Raw genomic sequence first — 25303 nt, 5'->3', positions numbered from 1 at the left:
GTTTCCCTAGTGTCTGACTGGCCACGTTAGCGGCTCGTTGGCTTTTTGACTGCCTGTGCGACGGACCATGGAAGAGCGTTTCGGGTGGGGATTTCCGGGGTGGGATCGGAGGAGTGTGGCAGAATCGATGGCCAAATTAAATGGGGATTTACATTTTGCCACAGAATGAGCTTGATTTCAATGGGAATATATTAAAGTAATCAGCTCTGGGTTTCCTTTTATAGAAGAAAGGAACTCGGGAAAGGTAAAATTTAAATATTGTTACAAGTCAAAAGAAAAGGACTTTTATAGGGGGTTTTTTTTTAAATATATTTTATAATATTTCAGTTAAATTTCACGAGAATATTTAATTAAAACTAAACTTTAGCCTTTGTTAGAACAACTTAATTTAGAATACAATTTCTAAAATAAAGGACCAGATTTGATCAGATCTTCTGGTTTTCAAATATATTATGAGCAAATTTAAGAATTTCTTTTTAAATAAGATACAAATGTATCGGGAATGTCTATGAAAACCTTTAAATTTTGAAATCCATTTAATAATGGGTCGAAATATGAAAAATAAATTTTAATCATTTTAAAATTTAAGTATTTAATATTTTTCGATAAAGGGACTCCCAGACATAATAATTATCATGGTAAGTGTCTAGAAATTATCTTGTAACCAGGGATTGCAAATAAGAGTTATGAGTAAAATAAAAGTTACTACCAAAAAATTGAGCTGGAAAGATAAAAAATTTAGGTATCCCATAATTTTTTAAGGAGCGTTCAAAAATAAAATAAACTTTTATAACCAATTTTTATTTTTTAATTGCGCTTTAACTCTTATTTTTAAATTTTAATAAAAAAGTTGTAGAATAATTATTATTTTTCAATTTCTATATAAAAATTAAGTTATAACAATTATTTGCAATTTTTAAAATAATAATTGAAAATTAAAATTATTCTCCAATTTTTTATTTTAAAAATTGAAAATAACAGTTACGTGTCAATTTTTATTTTAAAAATTGAAAATAAAAATTGAATCGCAATAACTTTCCAACGGAGCGGTATATCTTAAAGATTTATATATGTAATTAATCTACGCTTCAATACCTTTCGTTTGATGTATATATTGTGGTTATTGCTTATGCATAAAAATATGCATATACGTACTGCTTATTACATTCCCCAAACAAACAAGGATACTAAAATACCTTTCACAAATGGAAAGTCCAAAATGCAGATAACAAAAATATATATAATAAATTGTCACCTTTATATTTAAATATTATTACCTGTAGCTGGGTAATTATCTCAGTATTCACGTTTGTTTGTGAAACGGTGAATTTTTTATTATATGCACTTATGTTCATGTACATATTTGTGTACATGCAATAACCACAATATATACATCAAACGAAAGGTATTGAAGCGTAGAATCATTATATATGCCAATCTTTAAGATATACCGCTCCGTTGGAAAGTTATTGCGATTCAATTTTTATTTTCAATTTTTAAAATAAAAATTGGAAAATAATTATTATTTTCAATTTTTAAAATAAAAAAGTTGTAGAATAATTATTATTTTTCAATTTCTATATAAAAATTGAGTTATAACAATTATTTTCAATTTTTAAAATAAAAATTGGAAAATATTTTTAAAATAAAAATTGGAAAATAATTATTATTTTCAATTTTTAAAATAAAAAATTGGAGAATAATTTTAATTTTCAATTATTATTTTAAAAATTGAAAATAATTGTTATAACTCAATTTTTATATAGAAATTGAAAAATAATAATTATTCTACAACTTTTTTATAAAACTTGAATAATAAGAATTAATTTCCTATTTTTTCTATATAATTGTAAAATAACTCTTATTTCATAATTTTTATTATAAAAATTATAACTGTTACGATCCCTGCTTGTAACCTTGACGGATTGAATAACTCTAAATTATACATATCTTTAATGACAGTTTTAATGCTAATATCTCCGTGGGGCTCTTCCATCTGCTCAGCCTAAGATCGAATGGGAATGGGACTCGCAATCCAATTACATTACACTCATCATTGGCCAATTAGCTAAATTATAGACTACGCAACGACGATTGCCAAATGGCTTCAGTTCCCACTCTCACTTCCCATTTCCAGTCCCAGAACCATCACCATCGCCATTCCCCTCTCCTTTCCTAATCCCATTTATATTGTCAACTGCCACCACAGAGATTGCCTTCCTCGATGGAAGGCGGCAATCGGCGCGAAATAAAAGACATTTGCTCAGCACTTTGCGGCACAGTTTGAAGTGGATCTGCCGGGGAATCGGAATTGGAATTGGAGTAAGTACAACTAAGCAGAAATGGCAATCGAGGACATTGGCCTGGTGAGCATCAACGTGCGGATGTGGCGTTACCTGGCCGTACTGTACCCCACTCCCGCCAGCAACTGGCGCAAGTTTGCCTTCGTCCTGCCCGTGATGGCAATGAATCTGATGCAGTTCTTCTACCTGCTGCGCATGTGGGGCGACCTGCCCGCCTTCATCCTCAACATGTTCTTCTTCGCGGCTATTTTTAACGCCCTGATGCGTACGTGGCTGGTCATCATCAAGCGCGTCCAGTTCGAGCAGTTCCTTGCCCAACTGTCCACCCTGTTTTACTCAATTCTGGAGTCCACTGACGAGCGGGGCCGCGGTATCCTGCGGAGGGCAGAAAGCGAGGCACGGCGCCTGGCCATTTTTAATCTGAGTGCCTCTTTCCTCGACATAATCGGGGCTCTACTGACGCCTCTGTTCAGGGAGGAAAGAGGTTAGTGCCATCTCTTAGAAAAAAGAATCCTTCTGAGCTCCACAGAATCTCCTATTTGAAAATGTCATCTACTGTCCATCAGCCCATCCCTTCGGCGTAGCCCTTCCTGGAGTTAATATGACCCGTACGCCTGTGTACGAAGTGGTGTACTTGGCCCAGCTGCCCACGCCCCTGCTCCTGTCCATGATGTACATGCCCTTTGTTAGCCTCTTTGCCGGCATGGCCATCTTTGGCAAAGCCATGCTCCAAATCCTTGTCCATAGATTGGATCAGATCGGAGGCGAGGAGCAGTCGGAGGAGCTACGCCTACGCATGCTAACCGCCTGCATTCGCTACCATATTCGGGTGATGGGGTAAGTCTCCTTCAGTTAGTGACAAATAGCTAAGCTTCCTTTCTTTCAGGTACGTGAGCGAGCTCAATGAACTGGTTACCAACATTGTGGCCGCCGAAGCCATTATCTTTGGCTCGATAATCTGCTCGCTGCTTTTCTGTCTGAACATTGTGAGTTTTATTCGGGTTTTTATAGCACTTATGCTACTGAGGAGTCTTGTGATTATTTCTAGATAACTTCTCCCACCCAAGTCATCTCAGTTGTGATGTACGTCTTCACCATGCTATATGTGCTGTTCACCTACTACAATCGAGCCAACGACCTGAGCCTCGAGGTGATCACTGAAAGCTTTAAACATGAGTAATTTTCTTAGGACTCTCATGTATTTTTTTTGCAGAACAACCGAGTGGCGGAGGCAGTGTACAATGTGCCCTGGTACGAGGCCAGGATTCATTTTCGCAAAACCCTCCTGATCTTCCTGATGCAGACGCAGCGGCCCCTGGAGGTGGGTGGTGGACATGAATGCATTTCATTTGCGGGTCCCTGATTCTAATCCATTCCCATTTCGGGTGCGGTGCGCTCCATTTCATCCGGCAGATAAGAGTTGGCAACGTTTACCCCATGACTTTGGCCATGTTTCAGAGTCTGCTGAACGCGTCCTACTCCTACTTCACCATGCTGCGTGGGGTCACCAACAAATGAGCTGAGCGACCGAAAAAACCAGCACCCCTTCAGCCCTCCCAGGCCTCCCCTATTCCTTTTCACTTGGCCAGCAATCCGAGTAATGCACAAAGTTGTTGTTGCCTGTGGTCCTGGCTGTTTGGCATTTGCATATGGTTGTCGTTTGAAAGGATTTAATCGGAGTAGGACTGGAGTCGGACGGGAGTCCTGGCTCCTGGCTGCTGCTGGCATGCAAATAGTTTGCTGCACGAGGAGAGAAATGCTTTGAATTGGCTTCTTAGATTGTTACACAAAATAGATTGTAGATTAAAGCAGAATGTAGTGCTCGGAATAAAGTCAAACGGTGAGGAGGAGAGAGAGTGGGTTTTCTGTTTGCGTAGCCCGCCTAAAAGTATGACTTACGAATATCAAAGGATACGGATTTGCGGCGGAGATGGTTTTCAATTTTGGCCAAGACAGATGTTCCACAGCGATATGAATAAGTAAATATTTGGCCTCTGGCCTTCCGAGCAATTAGTCTTGATATTGATTCAGTGGAATTGGGCGGAGCTCTTGACAATATCCCCTGCATATCTTCGGGCTGGACCGAATCGAATTTAAATATTTGAGCGATCTGTCGGCTTGCGCTTTTAATTAAAATGCCTAAAACCTAGTTGTTGTCTGCTGCAATTTAATTAACATTAGTCCGTGTCGTGTCCTTTATTATGCAAATAAACTGCCTCTGCTGCCGAAGGATCGTCTAATGCCCGCCCCACAGCAATAACAACTTAATTTAAAATTCATTATAACTGACACCAACTAGTTAAACAATTGCCAGCGGCAGCAGGAACAACAGCGGCACCATAAACATCATCAGGACAACTACAGCAGGAGCAAAACAACCATGGGCGCCCTTGGAAAATTGAAATGAGCGGCAGGCGCACTTGAAATACGCAAATAAACTTCAAAGAAGGACGACTGCACGCTGTGCTCTCCGCGCGTCGTCCTGGCGTCCTGGCGAGCGCATAAATAACAACACAGTGCTGCTACGGACGGAGGTCCTGGGCCCGGGCTGCTCCTATCGTTCGGCTCGAGTGGCGTATACTTAATTTTATTATGAGGTGTCAAGTGGGGACCAGTTGACTTTGCCGGCCGAACGCCTTTTGTTTCGCATTTTGTGCCCTGCGCCGTTATTTATGTTGCCTGCTGGCCGCCATTTGGTGGCAGGTGAACACGCCTACGAGCCCGAACTTCCTTTGGGCTTCCACTTTTTCTTGTTTACACGGGGAGAAAATACAGGAGAAAATATTTCTTAGAATATTTAAAACTTGTTTTAAGGCCTTTCTAGCCTACACTCACCTATAATTTTCTATAGCCAACTTTTAGGCATTTATATAACTTCTTAGCAGAACTTTTCATTCCTAATTTATTTCTTCCTGTGCATAGTTCCTTTGGCTCCTGCTGCCAGCTGGTCCTTTGATTTTTATGCAGGCAATATGCAAATGCCGCCGGAAATGTAAATGCGCCACTCGGAATGAAGGAGAGACACCCTGACAGTATCGTGTCCTGTGAGTCCTCATTGTCTGCTGCATAAAATTAACAAGTTGTGCCCGGGCACCGGCAAAAAACTGTTTCATTAGAGAACAGTTCGTGGTCGCGGTTGCTCCCCTGCCAACGCCTCCCGCCCCCTACAGACACGCCCTCGAAGGCGGCGTTGTTTTATAATTGAATTCATATGCATCAATGGAGGCAGCTCAGCAAACACAACACAAAACACAAAGGAAGGGAGGATGAGGGCAGGGCAACCACAACATGGCAAACAGGCGAAGCGTGGGGCGCCCTTTTTTCGGTGGCATTTTCAATTTTAAATGGATTCCCAATTGCGGCAAGAGCATTTTGCATAAATTGCTGTAATGAGTTTATTTCGAAGCCCACCAAGTGGCTTCGTTGGCTGCTCCCCATGTCCATGTGTAGTCCTGGTTATTCCGTACTCCGTGCTCATTTGCCACTGTCAACTGGCTGTCGGGAGTGACAGTTGTATTGACAGTTTGCTTTCGCTGTTAATTTTCATTTTAATTGTGGCATTTGGCGACAGTTGATGCCCTGAACTTTGTGGTCGATTCAGGGAATTTAATTTGCGTTTGCAGGAGATTTAGCCAAAGTGTCGGAAGTTGGTGTCCTAGGGATTCATCGGATGTTGTCGGTCTAACCACCACTTAAGCCCTCCTTCAACTCGTTCACCTGGGCCATCAAATATTCCATCCATTGTCTGTCGGGTCATTTGCGAAATCTCTCATAAGCAAAGCATTCATTTTCCAATTATTTATTGATGCCTCCGTGCGGCACTCCCCCACAACGATGCACTACATTCGGCAGTCACCTGCAATAAATCTCCGGGAGCCCCTCTTGCTCATCCCCCTGCGAGTCTCTTGGACAACCACATTGTCTAGCTTCCTGCAGGATGTTTGTCTGGCTGCCGCCTGGTGCCTGCTGCCTGGAAAATATTTGCATTTTCACTTTTGATTTATTATTGCCATTGCCATGTGTAAATTGCCAAAGCAAAGGTGCAAACAACGAGCTCTCCGGCAGTCGGGCATCTTGCAGGACTGCAGGAAACTGGGAATAGAGAAGCCAGCGTTGACAAGGACACATTATGCCTGGCCAAATGAATGGTAATTGCGGCATTGAAACAAGTAATTGAAGTGCAACGCAAACAGATTGCCAACTTCGGTGGCCCAGGAGCTTCGACCGCATTTCGATTGCTCTGGAGTCCCAGAAAGAGGTCATTACAGTTTCGCTAATTACAAGACCGAATTAGAGAGCTTCCCCGGGCTCTCTCTCTCTCTTGGGCTTCCGATGCCGCTGCCAATTACTTCCGCTTCTGTGCAATTTCCGCTTGCTCAGGTTAGAGCGGCGCACCAGGACGAGAGTTGGAGCTGCCTAAGCAGCTTTTCTGGAAAACGTCAAAACAGCGACAACTTTATATGGCCACAAAGGCAACAATAATGGGGGCAAAAGAGGGAAGCATAAGCAGATAATTACACAGGCGAGCAACTATCTCCGAGTGTCTTTTGCCCCGCAGCCAGCCACAGAGTAGAAAATTACAAAAATAAAAAACCACAAGCGGAAAATTAAGACCCAGAAGGACAGACAACGAGGCAGACGGAAAACTCCATTTGTCGGCGGGGGCATTAACTTGGCCCAAACTTCAAGTTTGTCTTCAAGTGGCCGCCCTAGGCCTAGAACTTGATCGGGCCTTTGATTATCACTGCAAATGCGAAATGCCTGTTTTTGGGAAAATTCCAAAGGCAGCCCACAGCGGCGGAGACATTTTCGGCATTTCTGACTGTCTGGCAGAGCAAACACGGAGTTGCCTGCTCCATCCCTTGCTGGCAACCCCATCGGCCTCCGACCATTGTGTCTGCCCTGCAGCCACATTTAAATATGCCGCCAAGTTTCATCCTCGCTTCGACGCCCGCCACCAAATCCTTCCCGGCCTCCTCGTTATCACCAGCACACGACACGAGGACGTCGGTGGCTCTGGCACTGATTTCATGCTTTATAACTTTCGATATCCGAATGGCAAACAGCAAACAGCGTTTAGCGCTTTGCCCTGCCACCTGAAAGCCGACGGCTGCCAGCAAGTGTTGCTCTGCCACCTGAGGGGCCCAGCCACCGTGGCGTATGCGCAATGTTTACTTTGCATTTTTCTTCGCTTTTTTATAGCATTAAGTGGTTGTTTTTTCTTGGGCTTTACAGTACGGAGTGTGCTCATGGCATATGCATGATACATCAAATATTTAAGCTATATTTTAGACATGCCGGCAATGAGTCAAATCTGATGGAATGTCTGGCTGCCTGTGGAATCCCCCCAAATGCCAGATTTTGAATTCCGCCTGCGATAATAAAGTTTAGAGATAAACGGTTCGGCAATCGAATTAAGCTCCTCGACCCCAGGAGACTTGATGCGAGCAAGCAAATAAAATTTGATTTATACATCCATTTGAAATTTAGATTTTATTTATCGCTTTGATTGCAGGGAGAACAGGGAAAAATGTTTGAGCAAAACTTAAAGAGCTCCTGCTAGCACTCGGGCCACGTGATATTGTTATTCTTGTCGTAATTAAAAACCCATGAAAGCAACGTCGGCGACCAAACACAACTGGCCACAATCGCATGAGCAGCCGCAGAGCCAGACACAGGCAAGGATACAGATACACCAGACACACCGACAGACAGACAGAAAGGCTGGGACTGGTGTGCCAGTGTGTGGCAGAATAAACATGAAGCGTATTGATGGCAAGGACTCCTTCGCAAAAAGTTTCATATCAATTTTAAGCCAAAGTAATGAAAAAGTAACAACAACGGAGCAGAGCAGCGGCAGAACAGGAGAAAAAAATTAAAATGAATGCTATAGACAAAGCATATTTGCACGCAGCGGGAAGGACCTCGTCCTTCGATTAAAACGATGATGATATCGTTGACGACGCAGCGCACAAAGCAACGCCAACGCTTTATGACAGCCCAATGGGCCACCGGGGGCTCCGATTCTTTCGTGCTCCCTTTTTTTTTTTGGTAGGAACTTCTAAGGATGCTGTTTACATTTGCTGAAAGAGCAAAAGCGGACAAGCGGACCATGTCTGCAACAACGAAATTAAAAACCAATAAAAACGCTGGCCCACACGAAATTAAAAATTATGTTTTTCCCTTCTTTCAACAACAAACGGAAACAAACATTGCGAGGCGGCGGCGGAAGGACGCCGCAAGAAAAGTTGTAAAAACAGGAATAAAACACGCCGGGGCTTTAAAATAAAAATCCTGCACATAAAACTTTACCAATTAAGCAAACGATGAAAGGCATAAAAGTTGCCAAGGCCTTATGCACCACTTCGATAATTGAATATTTTAGGCGGGCGGATCAGCTGGAATTCAAGCCCTGAAATAAAACGTGGCATACATCCCAGGGTAGAGGGCATTAATTGCTGCAAAGTGTGGCTCAAACTTTCACGCCGACGATTCGGCGGAGTCATTTATTTAATTTACTACCTGCTATGCCATGGTATCCCGGGCAAACTGCATTGCCATGAATAATTTAAGCAAATCGCTGGTTGTCTGACTGTCCCCGTGCTCCTACTCTGGGCACCCGTACCATATCCCATCCGTACTATTTCGTTCCGGACTGTTGTGTCTGCGTGTACGTGTCGCCCGGCCGGATTAGGCGGCATTTGCATATTTTAATTATTTAGATTGTTGTGTCGAGGCTACTTAGCCCGCAGAGGCAGTGAGTCGGAAGCGGAAGTCCCGACTTAATTAAAAGTTCCACTCGGCGCATTTCTTTTTGTCCCTCGAAGCTGTCGAAACATTCGCCGTCGATATCCCCAGCATGTGTTTGTGATTCATGGTAATTCTGGCTAAAATAAAGCAGCTTTAAGCCTTCATCCTTAAGAGTTATTGTCTCTGCAGTCAAGTTGAATTTAAACTAAAAATAGTAGTCTGGTAAACATTTCTCAAATCACCTCAAGCTTGGCCAATAAACACATTAGCAGTCTCGCCGATCATAAATTCATAATGAAATATGAGGCTAACCCAGGCGAAACCAAAGCTAAACCCAAAGCCACAGCCGGAGTCACAGCCACAGCCGAAAGCGAAACAGATACAACTGCCGAGGTCAGACCGAGACCAAATGAAAACCAGGGAGTTAGCAGGACCAAAATATAACTATAATAAATACGCAACAAAGTAGCAAACAGACTCCAGTCAGAGCTGAGGGCGAGTAAGTATTTGGGGAGCGAACTCCGAACGTCTGTGGCATTAGTTTTATGATTATTTGTGGTATTTATTGTGGGGACAGTGGCTACACCGACTGTAGCCACAAGCTCTAGTCACATATGGCCGGTTCAAGTTGCTGCTCAGTGCAGCTTTAATTAGATTTGCACATTAGACAAAGACCAAGACGGTCCAGCTAATGATACGGGAAAAGTCATAGCGGTATTCTGAGCACGAAAGTTACCCTACAGTGGGTCAGGGAGCCAGAAGCTACCTAAAACAATTCGTTGTATTAATCATTGGAAAAGGTTAATTACAAAAATGTATACGCTTTTTAAAAATATAAGAATTTTGGTCATAAAATCGTAACAATTGGGTTTCGAAAGTAGCGCAATAATTGACTTTTTTTTAAATTTGTGTTATTTTTCATGAATTTCATTCTTATTCAAGATTTAAATTAGTCAAGAATTAATCCCAAAAAATCATGATTTAATCTCGATTTAATAAACAAAAATCTATTGATTTTATTTAGGGTAAAATTATATTATAAGGATTTTTGATAGATGTAAAATTAGAAGTCATTCAAAAAGGCATAGCTTTATGGTGATAAAAAAAGATGTATAAAATGTTGAAGCAGTAATATTGTGGCAACACTACAATTCGTCACAGAAAGAATTTATGGGTATTTCTATATATCAATATATCTGTCTGATTAATCATAATAATCCAAGGAAATGGACTCCGTAAACCACTATCTGAGCAGCTCTGCTTTAATGTCTCATTCCGTTTTCCTCTAGTTTATCCCACTGTGCTGGCCCGCCTCTTTATGACAGTACTGTTCCGGTCTGACTTGTTGGACTTCCCAACTACTGAGAATACGAAGCGATAAATACCAGACCAGAGTAACAGTTGCACGGAGAGCAGGAGCAGCACCAGGACATGTGTCCCGCCATCAATAATGCTTAATTTAATTCGAGCCGGGCTTACTTACGGTACTCCCACGCTCTGCCGGCGACTTCCGCTATCTCTTTAAGTCGAGGGGAGCCAGTGCGTCCGGCACATGATTATTATTAGTTATGATGATGTATCCCTTTTAATGGTTCCGAACGGGGAGTGTGGACGTGACCAGCGGAGTGTGAGTCGGGTCAGAGTTGGGTGCGTGTGTCCGGGCTGGCGAATATTAATAATTGTTTTTTTTTTGCTGCCTGTTTTTCGGGGTCTGCGGAACACGCTAAAAATTAATTAAACGTTCTAGGCGGAGGACGTATGTAAATGTGTGTGTGTGTGTATTCACGTCTTTTTTTGTTTTCATTTCTGTTTTTGTCCGGCCATTTCGTGGTTATTTATGCGATGGCCCAACCAAGCCCAGCGGACTCTGCACTCCGGACGGATCCGGGCCTACGCTTGATTCATTGTTTTGGCCGCCGCTGCTGTTCGAAGTTCGAACCGGGTGTGAGTGTGGCTCGCACGCACTCATATTGCCAATTTATATTTGTATTAATTAATGGGCCAGTAAACAATTGCTGAAAGCTGCGCCATTAGTCCCGTTCCCGCCGATAGTGGGAGGTTGGATGCGGGCGACTGCGGGAAATTGCTGCAATAATCAGCCCAACAGAGCCACATAAATTACAGACACATTTTCCACTTCGTCCTGCAGGAGTTAATAACATTTTCATAACCGAATTCGGTTATGTGAAATTGACTTTGGATATTGGGCGAGAATATTTTTGGTTTGTATCAGACACCATAAATTTCGCTGTCAATTGCACTTTAAACTAATCAAAAACAAAGATTTAAGGGATTTTTATTTGATTTAGGTTCAAATATATGTTAGTTATAATCAGAAATAGAAAATATTTTAAAATTAAAAAGGTAAAATATAATGAAATTGATTGAATTTGATATAAACACATTTGTGCTTGGTACTTTTGGTTATTGGCTCCTTGTATAATGTTTTCTATTTGTAGAGTTTGGAACTACGGAAAATTAATTGTGAAACTTTAAATTACAGTTTATTGAATATTGTATTCATTTTAATTTGCGCGAATGCCACTAACATGCCACTAACACTTCTTCACAGATTTTTTTTGTATAGAAATATAAATATACATTTGTATGATATCAAAGTCAGAATCCGAATAGATATCATTTCCCCACCAAATTTGTTTGATTTAAAGCTCACTCATCCAAAGCAAATAAAGTTCAATGCATTTCCGAAGTAAAATCAGGACAGAGCGCGTTGGAAATGAGGAAAACAATCGCCTGGAAATGCGCAGCGAAATGCCAGAAGCAGATTGTCCCGTGCAGTCACGACCACAATAAAACACTTGGCTGTTTGTCTGCCCAAAAACACTCCAGCCTCAGACCCAGACCCAGGTTCAGGGTTCTTCCAATAGAGGATGCTCGGAACATAAGCACGCCAGCTGCACATTACAATTTGTTGGCGGAGTGTGTGGCGTTCAGTTTTTCGGTCATGATAAAAATGAGCCCCGGAAATGCGAATATAAATTCTGCCATATCTGATGTACAAGTGTACAACTGTCCGGGGCAGGAGTGTGTGGCAGGATAAACGTAATGGCAGGCACTGCATTCGCCATTCGCCATCCGCCGGAGGCAGTGGCAGTGGCACTGCCAGTGGATGTGGCAGGATGCCCGCCAGACAGGAGCAGACCAATCATCAGAAGTATGCTAGCGGCCGGAGGAAACGGCAGCGGAAATGACATGCAATAAAACACAAAGGCGCACGCATCGAGTGAAAGCTGGGAAAAGCAAAGGGAAAGCAGGCAACGAAGGGAAAGTAAGGGAAACCAGTGAAAGCTCGCCCATTGTCTGTTGCCTGTCGCTGGGATTATAACGAAAAATGGCATCTAACAACAAAAATCTATCTGGCAAATGCATTTGTGCTACCCCGCCCATCTCTTTGGAGAAACTTTGCGAAATTACAATTGCAAAAGTTGCGTGCCCAGGGAGTCCTTGCCCTTCGGCTGGTGTCCAGCATCCCGATTCCTCCCAGAGCATGCCGGTGTTCCCTGGTCAACCCCCACCCTGAGATACTTTCTGTATCTGTAGGTCTGTGCGTTAACGCCAAAGTCATTTGGCTTATCAATGCCAGACGCAGACAATTCGGGACTCTTATCGCTCGGTCGCATCGCTGGTCCCGCATCATGCAGGTGGCACCGGAGGATGTGAGGATTACGGGGATGGGTTGGGCGTTATTAAGTGGCCATTAGCCGGGCTCGGCGACAAACTGGACAAGGTCGGGGGCATGGCCACAAATTACACAGCTGCCAATGATTTTGCTCAAATCCAGCTGCACACAGTGGAAAACTTTAATGCCAAAACATAGGGATCGAAGACTTTTGGGACACCGGAATGCCTTAATTTGAAAATGTGTTCATATTAAGCTTAGACTGTAGTCTCCAGGGTATAAGATATAAGCAGGCGGAAAGAGAATATGGTCTCAGAAATGGGAGTAATAATTTGGTCCTTTAAATCATCCTGTTGGATATTTCATTAATTTGTTTGTACTCAGATATGTTAACTAAACAGATGATCCTGAAGAATAAACGAAATATTAAAGTCTTACGTAAATATTTAGGAGTAATATTATAATAATTAATAATAATATAGTAAGGAGTCAGAGGGCCCATCTAAAAGCTTTCCCAAGACTGCTGCTTGGAACTCTTTTCGCTTTACTTATTAGTTATTATTATAACAGGCTAACCACATTGCAGAAATTTTCTTAGGAGTACAAGTCTTTTTCTAAAATTAAAAAAAATCATTAAAAAACCTTTTCTTGTTACTAGGATTTCTGAAATTTCAGCTAAAATGATTTAACCGCGTTCGTTACGTTTCTTATTCAGTTTTAAAACTATTCAAACAAATGTTTTTATTTTTTAGACGTTACAACAGTCAAAGTCGATGGACTATACTATAAAGCTATCATAGAAACGAAAGGAAAAAATCCTGTGATATATATTGGTGTATCTATTCGATTTCTCGCTTTGATTTCCCTTTAAAGTTAATATAACTAAAAAGCTAAGCTACAGCAATAAACACAACTCGAAAACCACCTTAATTTCCATTGAATTGACTTTTTTAAATTCTAGTTTTATCAATCTTTTTTATAATTACATATAAATACCATCATTTTATGACCAATTATGCTAAGCATTTTTCCCTGTGCATCGTCACCAGTGGAATGTGCGCAAACATTGTTGAACCGACGGCTTGGGCGCGAGTTGTTGATTCTAACAAAGTAAGCAGGAACATGGGACTGGGACCCACCGCCTGTGTCCCCTTCTGGAGTGGCCGGCATTATTTGCTAATTACGCCCTGCAGCAAGCGTTGCATGCATGTGATTGCTCCTACTGCCACTTGCCATCTCGGCCCGGTACCTGGCCCTACTGCTCGGCCCGGCTCCGTTGCGGAGAGCCGGTCTGCCATAATTTGCCATCAACTTATTAGCAGGCAGCAGGCAGCTGAATTCCGCCTGGCTGCTTTATTTTCGATTTTAATTTCCATGTGGCTGCCGTTGGTGGAAGGCCAGCATGCAAATGCTCGACAAGCGCGTAATTTGTATTCATTATCCGATGCATAATTATACTGTAGATACGGCGGTGGAACCATCGAGGCCATCCGGCGAGTCGCCAAATCAAGGATTCCATTGGGCCAAGCAAACTCAATAACCAATGCTGGAAATGTGGGGATAATTCTAAAATTTGTAAATAAAATATAATATAAAAATATAGCCAGAGTTTTGATTTACTTTTCTCGTAATTTTCTACGAGTAAAGCGGAAATTTAGTACTGATTTAAGCTCTGATCTTGAAACCGTGCGAAAAAATAATAAATGTATTACGCATGTAAGATGCGTAACGCGCTTACAGTTTAGTAGTTCTAGAGTACTTTCTTTCGCTCTCAAAGAGCCTGGATCAATTTCCAAAAAGCCTAACCGAAAAGTTCGAGCTCGTATGATGTTACGCATCTTATTCATTTTTATTTCTCGATTTTAGTTAATGTTTTCTTACAAATAAAATATATAAAGTCCTTCAGGCCATTTATGTATTGCCAGTAGTGGTTGTCTCCACTCTCTTTGAACTCTTTATTCTCTTGAATGTCATACAGTTGATCGTCTTAAGCTATAGTTATTGTAGTGTTTCATTAGCCCGATAGCGTCAGCGTTGCAAGGAACTCTACGCCTGTCCGCTTTTTACCTAAGAATAACTTTAACTTTAAGATCTACGCTAGTTGCTGCAATAAATATATTTATGTAGGGTATAAATAGGGCATATCTTTTCTTAGGCTACTCATAAGTATAAAAATATATATATAGGCTGAATCTAGGCTTAACTAGGGATGTGTTTTTGGAACAGTGTTGGCTCTTATTGTAGGGTTTCGGTTTCTCCTCCTCCGGAGTTGCATATGTTTGTTGGTGAGTGTATCCTAACTAGGCGCCTTAATGTCAAGTTGAACTTTACTTTGCTTTGTCGTGTGCCGGTAGTTGCCTCCGTTGCGAAGAATTGATGATCCCCGCCAGCGTTCTGGGCCACTTCGTTAGCCACGAGATGGAGTTGCCCAGGGCGCCTCATTAATAACTCCTTGCCTGCATCTGCATCTGCATCTGCATCGGGATCACCGATCTGGTTATGTTTCTCTGAATGCATCTGGGCTCTGATTAGAGCGCCCTACGGCTGCATCACGAGATGATGCAATTCTTGTCCTTGTCGCCGCCCATCTCGCTGGGCTTCCTCTTCCGATCGTAGGCCAGGGCATCGTTGGGTACGTAGCTCACGCGCACGCCGCCATAGTGGCGCCTCTGAGGCAGCTGGTACATCATCATGTAGTCCTCGGAACTGGAGGAACTCGAGGAGCAGGTGGAGCACACGTCCGACTCCTCGGACTCCTCGCGCTCCCTTTCCCGATCCCGCTCCCGCTCTTTCGGCTGCCGATTGGGCGACTTGTGGGCCTCGCCCTCATGGGTCAGGCTAGCGGCCTGCAGGACGGAGGGTGGACCTTGGTAGGAGGCGGAGAGTGGCTGCGCAGGCGCATATGTATCTGCGCGCGTGGTGGAGTGCGACCGGTGGCCACTGCCGCTGCGATGATGCCCGGTGGTGGAGGAGGACTTGCGACGCCTTCGCCTTCGGGAGGAGTGCCCGTGACCGTGACGCCCGCCACTCTCCCTGTCCCGATCACGATCCCGATCCCTGTCTCTCTCTCGTTCCCGCTCACCGCCCCCACTTGTACCGGCTCCGTTTCCCGAGTAGCTTCGCGAACGTGGCAAGGTGTCTGGGATGCCCTCGAAGCGTACGCCCTTCTTCTTGCCCGGCTCCCCGCTCATGGGCGAGGAGGAGGATGCCCCACTCAATATAGAAACTGGATGGGTGAGCGCCTGCGTGGCCGACTGAGTGGACAGCGGCGTGTTTAGGGACCTCTCGCCCGCCGAGTGAGTGGGCGAGCCCATTAGCTCCGGCGGCAGGGCCGTGGACGCCACACTCAGGTTAGGAGTGGGCAACTCAGGCAACTCTACTCCCGGCGGCGGCGGAGGCGGGTGCAGTATATCGGCGTACTCGTGCTGTGGGAACTGTTGGAACTGCTGGCCGGAGGACTGTAGCTGCGACAAGTGCGGCAGGTTCCCCGCTAGCTCCGGCATGCTGGCGGTGTGCGGGTTCTCCAGCAGCTGCCGCTGCAGCTGGTAGCTGTTCGGGGCGCCCAGGCTAGGCTTCGCCGGCCAGGCTGCGTCCAGGTTCGAGGCCATCTCGTTGAAGTTGTACACCCCGTCCCGCTGCAGCTCCATTGGCTTGGGCAGGAGGTGCGGCTGAAAGTCGCCCGGCGAGTTCAACGGCGACAGGTTCTGCGAGGTGCTGGAAGCACGGCCGCCTGAGAAGTCGGTGAGATCGCCGCCGACCGCGTGGCCAGATCCGTGGTGCTCCAGCTCCAGATCCTTGACTACGCCCGCGTCCGAGTCCGAGGTGGCGTAGCTCTTGCCCTGCTCCAGAAGAGACAACTCGCCGCCCAGGCCCAGCAGACTGCCGCCTCCGGCCGCCTCCAGCTGCTGGCTCTGCAGCTGATACATCGCCTGGTTGAAGCTTGCCTGATGCTGCTGCTGCTGCTGAGGCGACATGGGCGGCGAGCTGGAAGCGTGGCTGCTGGGTATGCGCGCCGGTAGGGGCGCCTGCGGATGGCTGCGCACTCGCTGCGTAGGCGGCGTTGGCGTGGTGTACATGCCGGTTCCGGAGCTGTCCGATGGCGTCGGCGGCTCGCCCTTGCTGCAGGCAATAGAGCAGTAGATGGCTCCCCGGCGTGGCAGAAAGGCACGGCCCAGCAGTGAGCAGCGGCACGTGTTGCACGAAAAGCACTCGTCTGTCGCGTGCCAATGCTGCCCGTCGTGGCTCATCTGGCCCTGGTCCACGCCGATGGCCTCGCCGCAGTAGTCGCAGTACTCGGCGAACATCGCGTCGAAGCAGTGCAGGCAGTAGGGCTTGCCCTCGCGCATTATGTACCGCTGGCCGCCCAGCTGCTTGTCGCACTCGTGGCAGGCGAAGTGGTTCATGTGCCACGCCCTGCCCTCCGCCTCTGTGCACTCGTCGGCAAGGATGATCTGCGGGGGAGGAGAGAGAATTGATGTATTTTAAATGAAAACTTTAGTAAAAGCGAATTAGAAACACGGCTATAAGACAATAATTATTACATTTTTCTAAGAAATATTTAGAGACTATTTCGAAACTTACTTCATCGCAGGCCGAGCAGCGCGGCTTGAGGGTCTCCGCGTGGTGGCGTCCGCAGTACATGCGTCCATCCCGGTGGAAATAGATGAGATCCACGAGGAGCTCGCGACAGACGCAGCAAGCAAAACATGCCGGATGCCAGCTGGCATTGGGACCCAGTCGCGTGGCGAAGACGGCAATGTCGCCCGTGGAAATCAGTTCGTCGCACTGCAAGGTGCCAGGTGTTGTGGGATTAGCGGAGGAACTGGTGGCAGGATTAGAGGTGGCTATACTCACTCCGTCGCAGGGTCGGGCGCTCATCAACTGCCGCACGTTGCCGCGGCCCAGGGCATCGCGCTTGCGCTGCGTGGAGAAGAGCCGCAGCTCCTTGCGCTCCTCATCCGTCAGTGAGTGACAGTAACGAACCTGCAATGACAGCGAGTAACTGAAAAGTGCGGCAGGCGGCAGGAAAATCATATGTTCAAGTGGGGCTCCGTGGGCCGAACCGCACGCTGAAGTGATCTTTCTAAGAAGCGAGGCCAGGGACAGGGACAGAGAACAGGCGGAGATGGTTTGTCTCAACTGCGGACAGGCCCACATCCCACCACCAGGGAAACGCAAAGCTAACCGAAAAGGCAAAACGGTAGCCAGTAGCCGGTAGACGGGGCTGCCCATCAACGCTTCGCCTCCAGCCTCCTGCTGTCCACTCCATCTGCATCTCCATCTCCATCTGCATCTGCCCATCTCCTCCAGAACGGTCTGTGGTCTGCGGTCTACGGCTGTCGGTCTTTGGTCCTCAGCCCTCGGTTAGCGTCTCGTTTGTGTGTTGTATGCAAATTTTTTCGGCTGCCTCCACTTATTTTTCGGTTTTCTTTTTCCTGATTTCGGCCCGGCCTTCAATGACTGTTCTAGTCATCGTTAGCCAGACCAAAGAGATCTCAAACCCCAGTCCCCGAAACAGTGATGGTGTCTATTTAGGTAGCTTTAGCTGAGTACACTAGTCTTCTAGGTAAAGTAAAGTAAAGTGAGTAAGATGCGTAACGCCCAGGCAGAGCTAGAATGCTGAGAGACTGGCTTTAGAACGCACTCTCTGTCTGTTTGACTTCTAGGTAAAATTCCTAGAGAGTCTGCAGCTGGCGTTACGCATCTTATCCTTTTACATGGTCTTGTACCTTGTACCTTGTCCATGCAACAAAAGTTGTACCTTGCCATCACTGTCGCACCAACCCACGTAACTGATATCTGGGAATCCGCTCAGCATTCCCTGTTTTTGTTTGGATAGTTTTTTGTGGTCAGCGTCTGCTCTAAATACCGAACTCAGTCTCTGGCTGCACTTGTTTCCCCGATTAATTAAAGGTTTCAAGGCTTGGTCAGTGGGGGTATCCACATATGTATATACGGACAGATAACACACACAGAAAGGTGTGGGAAAAATCGTCGCACAATTTGACTTTGAAATGTCATAGCCCGTAATTCGAGTTGGCTTCCATCACGATAAAGCGGCTCCTCCAGGTTCGGATAAATGCCGCAAAATTGACGGCCCACGATCCCGGGGGGACTTGGGTCAGCGGCTGGCTGGGATTGGGATGGGGTTAAGGATGGGGTATGGTTACTCGTACTCACCTCGTTATCATGCGGCGGAAGTTGATGCAGCAATTGTCGCACACGATACTGCTCCCCCGGGCTGTTGACGTATGGCACTTTGTCGTCGGGTATTTGCGAGAAATACAGGCGAACCTGCGGGAGAGCGGAGCAGAGATTCGAGTGGTAAGTACCTGCGGAATGCCTAAGTACAGTTAAAGAGTTGAGCGGTGGCGCGGGCACAAAGGGTTAAGAGCCCGGCCGGCACAGCGGGCAGAGATTTTTGATTTTATTACGCTGATTCCCATTCTGATTCTGATCCCGAGCCAGGTTGAAAGGTGCACAACGTGCCAAGCTAACTTTATTGGCCACGCCGCAGAGCGTTCTGCTTGGCCAACATGGCCATGGCCATGGCCATGGAACTGGGAAATGGAAATGGGAAATGCCAGCTCTAGCGGCGACTGACTGACACATGGCTTATGCCGCATCAACGTAAATTGCTGCCACATGGCTGTAAATAAATTTTCAATTCTGTTTGTTAAGTCACCCGGCGAAAAAAGAAACGAGACGAAGAAATGCAATGCTAGACATCTGATAGGCCATCCCGATGGGATGCTCGCCAATGGTACGGAATGGCCTTAACGGAAGTCAAAGAGTTGAACGCAAAACGGCAGAGGCCCCGAAAAAAATACCAAAATTCGTATTTCGGAGCTGGTAGCTGGTAGCGCTTCTGCCGCCCGGCAGATTGTGAAAGATTTATTTGGCATTGTCGCATATTTTAAGCGAATAATTTACGAGCCTCGTTTCGTTTCGTTTTTCGTCCCTGGCAAATAATTGAAAAAAGCCCAGCCGTAGCGCCTGCCTCTCAGCCACAATTGAATTGGCCATTAAAGTCAAATGGGAATTGAGGAATGGCCGGCCAGCGGAGCCTTCTTTCATTAGCACTATCTAATTCGCCGGACAGTGGGACTTCGGACTAGCAGACCTTCGCCTAATTGACACGCTCCAATAGAGCCGGTCCGGTCGAGTGCAGTCGCTGCATCTTCCATCTTCTACGAGGCGGCTCTGGCCACCAGTCGCTGATTTATGGCCTCGTCGCGTGTATTTATTTACAGCTCGCTCCGAGTGACAAAATAACGCACAATAACTCAAGTATCCCGCTTATCGCCAGCCCACAAATCTCGCCTGCCAGCACGAGTCTGCCCTTGGCGCTTCGCGGTTCGCCTTTCGCGTTTCGAGTCGCGATCTGCAATCTGGACTCCTTGGACTTCTTGGCGATGGCAACGTGAGTGCTTGAGTGTTGGATGTCTGACATTTTCAGGGCTTCGACGGAAGGTTCTTTATGGCAAAAACTAAAAAGGCTCTCAGTTTGGTTGTATTTACTAATGAGAAATATGTTTAAGTTACTGGAACACGAAATGAGACCGATTAATTTTAACTAATCGTTTTTAACTGTATAAAAAACACAGCTATCCAAATTATAAAGTGCTGAATATTTAAATAAATGCTAGAAAAAGCCGTGAGCACCCTATAAAGAATTAGTTCCTACAAAAATACTGCAGCATTAAGTAAGATATTCGGCAGTGGAACTTAGGGGCACAAGCTGCACTTGAAATCAAATGATTTAAGTTGTTGACAAAGGGTCCTTCAAGCCGGATTTTAGTGAGCTGGCTGCGATGAATTTCTCATTATCATTCCAATATCAAGTCGTTGAAGACTATATACATCCATGTATTCGGGATTTTGGACTAAGGCATTTCAATAGTTCTAGTTCAAACTTACCTGGTCAGGACGCAGTCCAGGTGGCACCCAGGTGTACTCCTCCAGGGCGCAGCCGCTGTCGTCATCCGAGTGCGACTGCCGCTGCATGTCCATGTGTGGTCCGGCCAGAAAGGGAGCGTGCGCGGAGGCGGACGACGTTCCCACGCCGGGATGGTGGAGCAGGGAAGGTGGCGAGGGCGTGGACAGAGCGGGCGACAGCTGGTGGTGCGACGGAGGCGGGAGCTGGGCATTGGAGTACTTGGGGGCACCGGGCGAGTACTGGGGCGGTCCTCCTGGCAGGCCCACTCCCACTCCCGGCAGCTGCTGGTGGTGCGGGGGCAAGAACTGTTGGTGGCGCTGGAGCGGCAGCGGCGAGGTGGGCAGCAGGCCGGCGGCACTTTGCGCCGCAAACAGGGCGCTGGCGGAGGAGCTGCTGGGCAGACCCAGATTCGGGTGCTGCTGCCCACTGGGCGAGAAGTGGCGCGGCAGCGTGGGGATCTTCTGCAGATAGGAGATCTGCGTCAGCGGGGTCCGGCTGATGGGCCTGCGGAGGGAGGAAAAGAATGGGCGAAAAACGTGACTTGGAGAGCGGGCTTGACTAATCAAAAGTTAATTAAAATTTAAAAATTTAATTGAAGTGCTTCCTCCGGCGGGTTAGAGGTCGGCCACGGCCACGGCAAGGAATGCTACTATATACTATGAGGGGAAATGGGCAAAAACGTGTTAATCCCTCGCCGCAAAGCCGAATCATATTGTTAATGTAATATAAAACCGCATGGAAACCATTTTCATTGTATTCCTTTTGTAATTCGTTGGATTTATGCGGTTTTTTGCACTTCCTATTTGCCGACGGACAAGCTGTCAATTTTAGTTTGTTTCTCATGCGTTTTTTATTTCGGCGGCGACAAGAACGAAAGGGAGGGGGAGTGGTTTTTTCAAACGTCAAAATGAAAAATATACGCTTCACAGCATTTACACAAACAAATCGACAGACTAACGTTGCTTTTGTTGCTATTTTTTGTTTTTGTTGCTGTCAGGCCCGCAGGGCTGTCGCCGTTGTCATTTTGCCATTTTCTGACATTGTTATCCTATCCCGGCTCGAGTGCGCCCTGTAATCCACTTACTGTGGTCCCTACGATCAGGGAAATTGCTAAAATAAATGTAGTAACTTTTTCAGGCTTAAATAAAAATAAATAAATAGAGGTAGATGTAAAAATAATTTCTTTGATTTTTTACAAACTGTATTTTTGCAGGTGCAAATAGAAGCACCTTAAATCTCCACCAAATAATATTATTTTAGGCTCGATATAACTATTTCAATATCTATACTATTCAATAAAATTTCTCATATATCATGACAACTGTATAGTCAATCCCTTTACCTTTCAATCCATCTTCAGACAAAGGCTTTCCCTGCAAAACAAATTTTTCGTAGCGCATTCTCTGCGCTTTCCTCTGAGGTCGTGGAAATGAACACGCACCATTTCATGGCAGTTTGCTGTTTGCCATATCAAAGGATAACTGTGCATTGTCTGTTCAGATATATGCACACACACAGGCACTCGGCTATATAGTACATATATCAGAGGAACTGAACCGGGGGCGTGGCCGGGGCTGAACCGAACTGGAAATGCGAGTTCATGCGGGCGTTTTATCAAAACAATGCTGTCCGCCCTTTTGTTGTTTTAACCAGTGAATTCTTTCTTTTCGCCAGCCACATCCCGATTTAACATTTTCCAATTCCATTTCTAGTTCACCAGCCAGGAGGAGCTGGGAGGGATTGGGACTGGGACCCGCTGATGTGTCAATAGCGGGGCGAGTGCTATGTGCCAAGCGGTTTCTGCGGTTTGCCGGCAAATTAATTGCGCAGATTGCGATTTCAATGGAAAGTAAAGCCCGAAAAAATCGCCTGACATTTGAATTTTTGAGCTGCGAAATGCAAGAATGCGTGGCGGGACAACAGTTGGGATTTGTAATGGACTGGCACTACAGTTTTCCGGGGGGACTGGGTTGAAATGCGAGTCAAAATCCAAATCCAAATACAAATTCAAATCCAAAGCCGAGTCCCCGGGCATGCACGTGCAGCGTGTCCCAGCTGGAGACCCCGATGGCAGAGTGTGGCCCGCCATCAAATCAGGCGCATTCAAACTCAAATTACCAGTTCCCAACTTTGGGTTCCACAAACGGAAAGCCAGACGAAACTGTGCATAAACACGGCTTAAAGAAAAAAATGCAGTCAACACAACAGTATTTGTGGGTATAATAATTTGGAAATGGTTAGCAATTTTGCAACAAAATTTACTAGAAATAAATCCAAGTTCAGATGCCTAAGTGTCTCAAGAAAGGTGTTCGAAATAGATAACCTGTACTTTTTTTATATCTTAAATATTCGGCCTAAAGTGAGGATAAAATATGATACATAGATAAAACCCCACAATTATTAAATTAAATGAAAATAAAATCTAGATATTTTTATATTATTGTATATCTTACACTTTAGACTTGTCTCTATTTATTTTTCAGTGTAAAAAGCGGCTTGGGAGCCTGTGGGTCTGCTTGGCAAATTTATTGTGCGGCTTTTCCACACCGGCGGGCGACCTGCATTTCTTTTTGGCCCTCCTTTTTCTACCGGCACCAGCACAAATTTATTGTTGACTGCAGCGAATTGCGTAAAATTGGCAAAGCAATTGTGGCAAGTTTCAATTTGGCACAGGCCTATGAAGTCATTAAGGCGGGAGAACAAAATGGAAAGTGCAGCGGCCTGCGTGTTGCTGCACATGTTGCGCAACATTGTTGGCAGGAACAGGAGCAGGATCAACCGGGAAAAGCCCGCCAATTTGAGCCAAGTTGGCAGCTGTTGAAGTTATTTGCATTGATCGAAGGCACCGGGCACCGGGCTCCGGTCTCCTCAATTACTTTGGCAGTCGTTGACCCAGAGAACTGGTTTGCCCAGTCTAGGGCCCTCGGGAAAACTAGTTCACAGCCAGCATTGGGCCAACGGGGGAAACCAGCAGAGGGGAGACCAGCTGCAACTGCTCCTGCTCCTCCTCGGCCTCCCCTTCGTTGAGATCTGCGGCAAGTGCCTATATTTAGCCCGTCTGCTCTTATCTGGCATCCAAATGAATGATCATTATGCGGCGGTCGCGTTGACAAATTGCCAGAGCTCTTGAGCGATGAGCGACGGCTCAATGCTGGGCTAAAGACAGTTTAGCCAGCGAATCTCTCGGCGTCTGACACGGAGACGGAGACGCAGAAGAGCCAACACAATGGCCAAAAGGTTAGCCCCAAATCACTTTGGCACTTTGTGTGCGGTTTTCTCAAGTCATTTGTGTGATTTGGGTTAATGTCGGAAGAGCAGCCGAAAAATCATCGTGGACGAGTGTGTATATAAGCCTGCTAATACATATGTATTCGCAGCGAAAGTTACAACAGGTAGTCTGGAGGAAAAAAAACTTCATCTTCCAGATTATTCTTATACAGAGAAAAAATGTTTGGTTATATAAAATGGTACAAGGAGATCGGACTTGCTTTTACGAAATGAAACACTCAATATTCTACCGAGAAAATTGTAGAGTTTTATGTATCAAACTTTGATGTATTCCAAATTATCACATTTATTTTTATACCCTTGCAGGGTATTATAATTTCAGTCAGAAGTTTGCAACGCAGTGAAGGAGACGTTTCCGACCCTATAAAGTATATATATTCTTGATCAGCATCAACAGCCGAGTCGATCTAGCCATGTCCGTCTGTCCGTCTGTCCGTCTGTCTGTCTGTCTGTCTGTCCGTCTGTCCGTCTGTCTGTCTGTCCGTCTGTCCGTCTGTCTGTTTCTACGCAAACTAGTCCCTCAGTTTTAAAGCTATCTGAATGAAACTTTGCATATAGTCTTCTATATACTCTCACTGCTATATATGTCGGAACGGGCCGGATCGGACGACTATATCATATAGCTGCCATACAAATGTTTGATAAATTTTTAGAAAAAAAATTATAACTTTGCTGTTTTTCAATACTTTTGCACAATTTTTTAGATATAGCCATTCTATATTATTATAGAATTTTGGTAAAAATTTTATGAAAATCGGACGAATATATGATATAGCTGCCATAGGAACGATCGAGAAATAAATAGGAAAAAAATTATAACTTCGTTGTTTTCCAACGTATGTTTATCTACTCTGAGATATAAGCTTTTTTTATTATTCTAGAATTATGGTATAAATTTCATAAAAATCGGACAACTATATCATATAGCTGCCATAGAAGCGATCGGTAGATGTAGAGAAAATGTAAGGCTGGGAGTGTAAAACTGTAACCGTCAAACTGTAAACATAATAAGTCTAGGTAAAATGTAATAAAACTCTGTTTTGTGTGTGTTTTCAGCATTTAAGTCTATAATACAAACATCAAAAACAATCTGCAAGGGTATAAAAACTTCGGCGTGCCGAAGTTAGCTTCCTTTCTTGTTAAAATATCATTTTTATCGAAAATATAAAATATATATTTTATCGAAAAATAATCGAAAACATTATTTTTGTCCTTATTTTCGATTTCTTTCACCAATTATGTTTAAAATAAACACTTGTATAGCTTCTTTATAAAACATCGAATTATGGCAAAACGTAAAAATATCAATATATATAGCTAATACTTCTGCATTAAAATTGTATATATATCTTTATACCTATATTCATTACTGAATTACTAGGA

At 45.0% G+C, this 25303-nt stretch overlaps 2 protein-coding genes and 1 long non-coding RNA gene across 8 annotated transcripts in view; 2 read left to right on the top strand and 1 right to left on the bottom strand.

Annotated features, from left to right (window-relative positions):
• Window positions 1-2342: 2342 nt before the first annotated feature.
• On the top strand, window positions 2343-3821 carry Or43a (Odorant receptor 43a). Its single transcript, XM_017176390.1, has 6 exons — window positions 2343-2787; window positions 2870-3140; window positions 3190-3289; window positions 3352-3453; window positions 3517-3624; window positions 3717-3821. Exons 1-6 carry the CDS (start codon window positions 2343-2345, stop codon window positions 3819-3821), a joined length of 1131 nt encoding a protein of 376 aa, XP_017031879.1.
• A 5377-nt stretch (window positions 3822-9198) lies between these two features.
• LOC108081312 (uncharacterized) lies at window positions 9199-10822 on the top strand. Its single transcript, XR_001770952.3, has 2 exons — window positions 9199-9552; window positions 10343-10822. It is a non-coding gene; the product is annotated as an uncharacterized lncRNA (long non-coding RNA).
• A 3724-nt stretch (window positions 10823-14546) lies between these two features.
• The window catches only part of pk (prickle), a 62624-nt gene continuing 51867 nt past the window's right edge, over window positions 14547-25303 (bottom strand). For 4 of the 6 annotated variants that reach the window (XM_017176463.2, XM_070283468.1, XM_070283469.1 and 1 more), the window contains 5 exons: window positions 20614-21136; window positions 18874-18987; window positions 17548-17676; window positions 17275-17478; window positions 14553-17144 (listed from right to left, as the gene is read on the bottom strand). In XM_017176463.2, coding sequence (XP_017031952.1) covers window positions 15243-17144; window positions 17275-17478; window positions 17548-17676; window positions 18874-18987; window positions 20614-21136 — 2872 coding nt within the window. In that variant the 3' untranslated portion in view covers window positions 14553-15242. Of the gene's footprint in view, window positions 17145-17274; window positions 17479-17547; window positions 17677-18873; window positions 18988-20613; window positions 21137-25303 lie in introns of all 6 variants that reach the window. The other 2 variants (XM_017176460.3, XM_017176462.2) reach the window with 2 other exon arrangements.

This window comes from Drosophila kikkawai, chromosome 2L (assembly GCF_030179895.1).
Source record: "Drosophila kikkawai strain 14028-0561.14 chromosome 2L, DkikHiC1v2, whole genome shotgun sequence".
Classification (NCBI taxonomy): domain Eukaryota; kingdom Metazoa; phylum Arthropoda; class Insecta; order Diptera; family Drosophilidae; genus Drosophila; species Drosophila kikkawai.
This window is presented reverse-complemented; position numbering and strand designations above follow the sequence as displayed.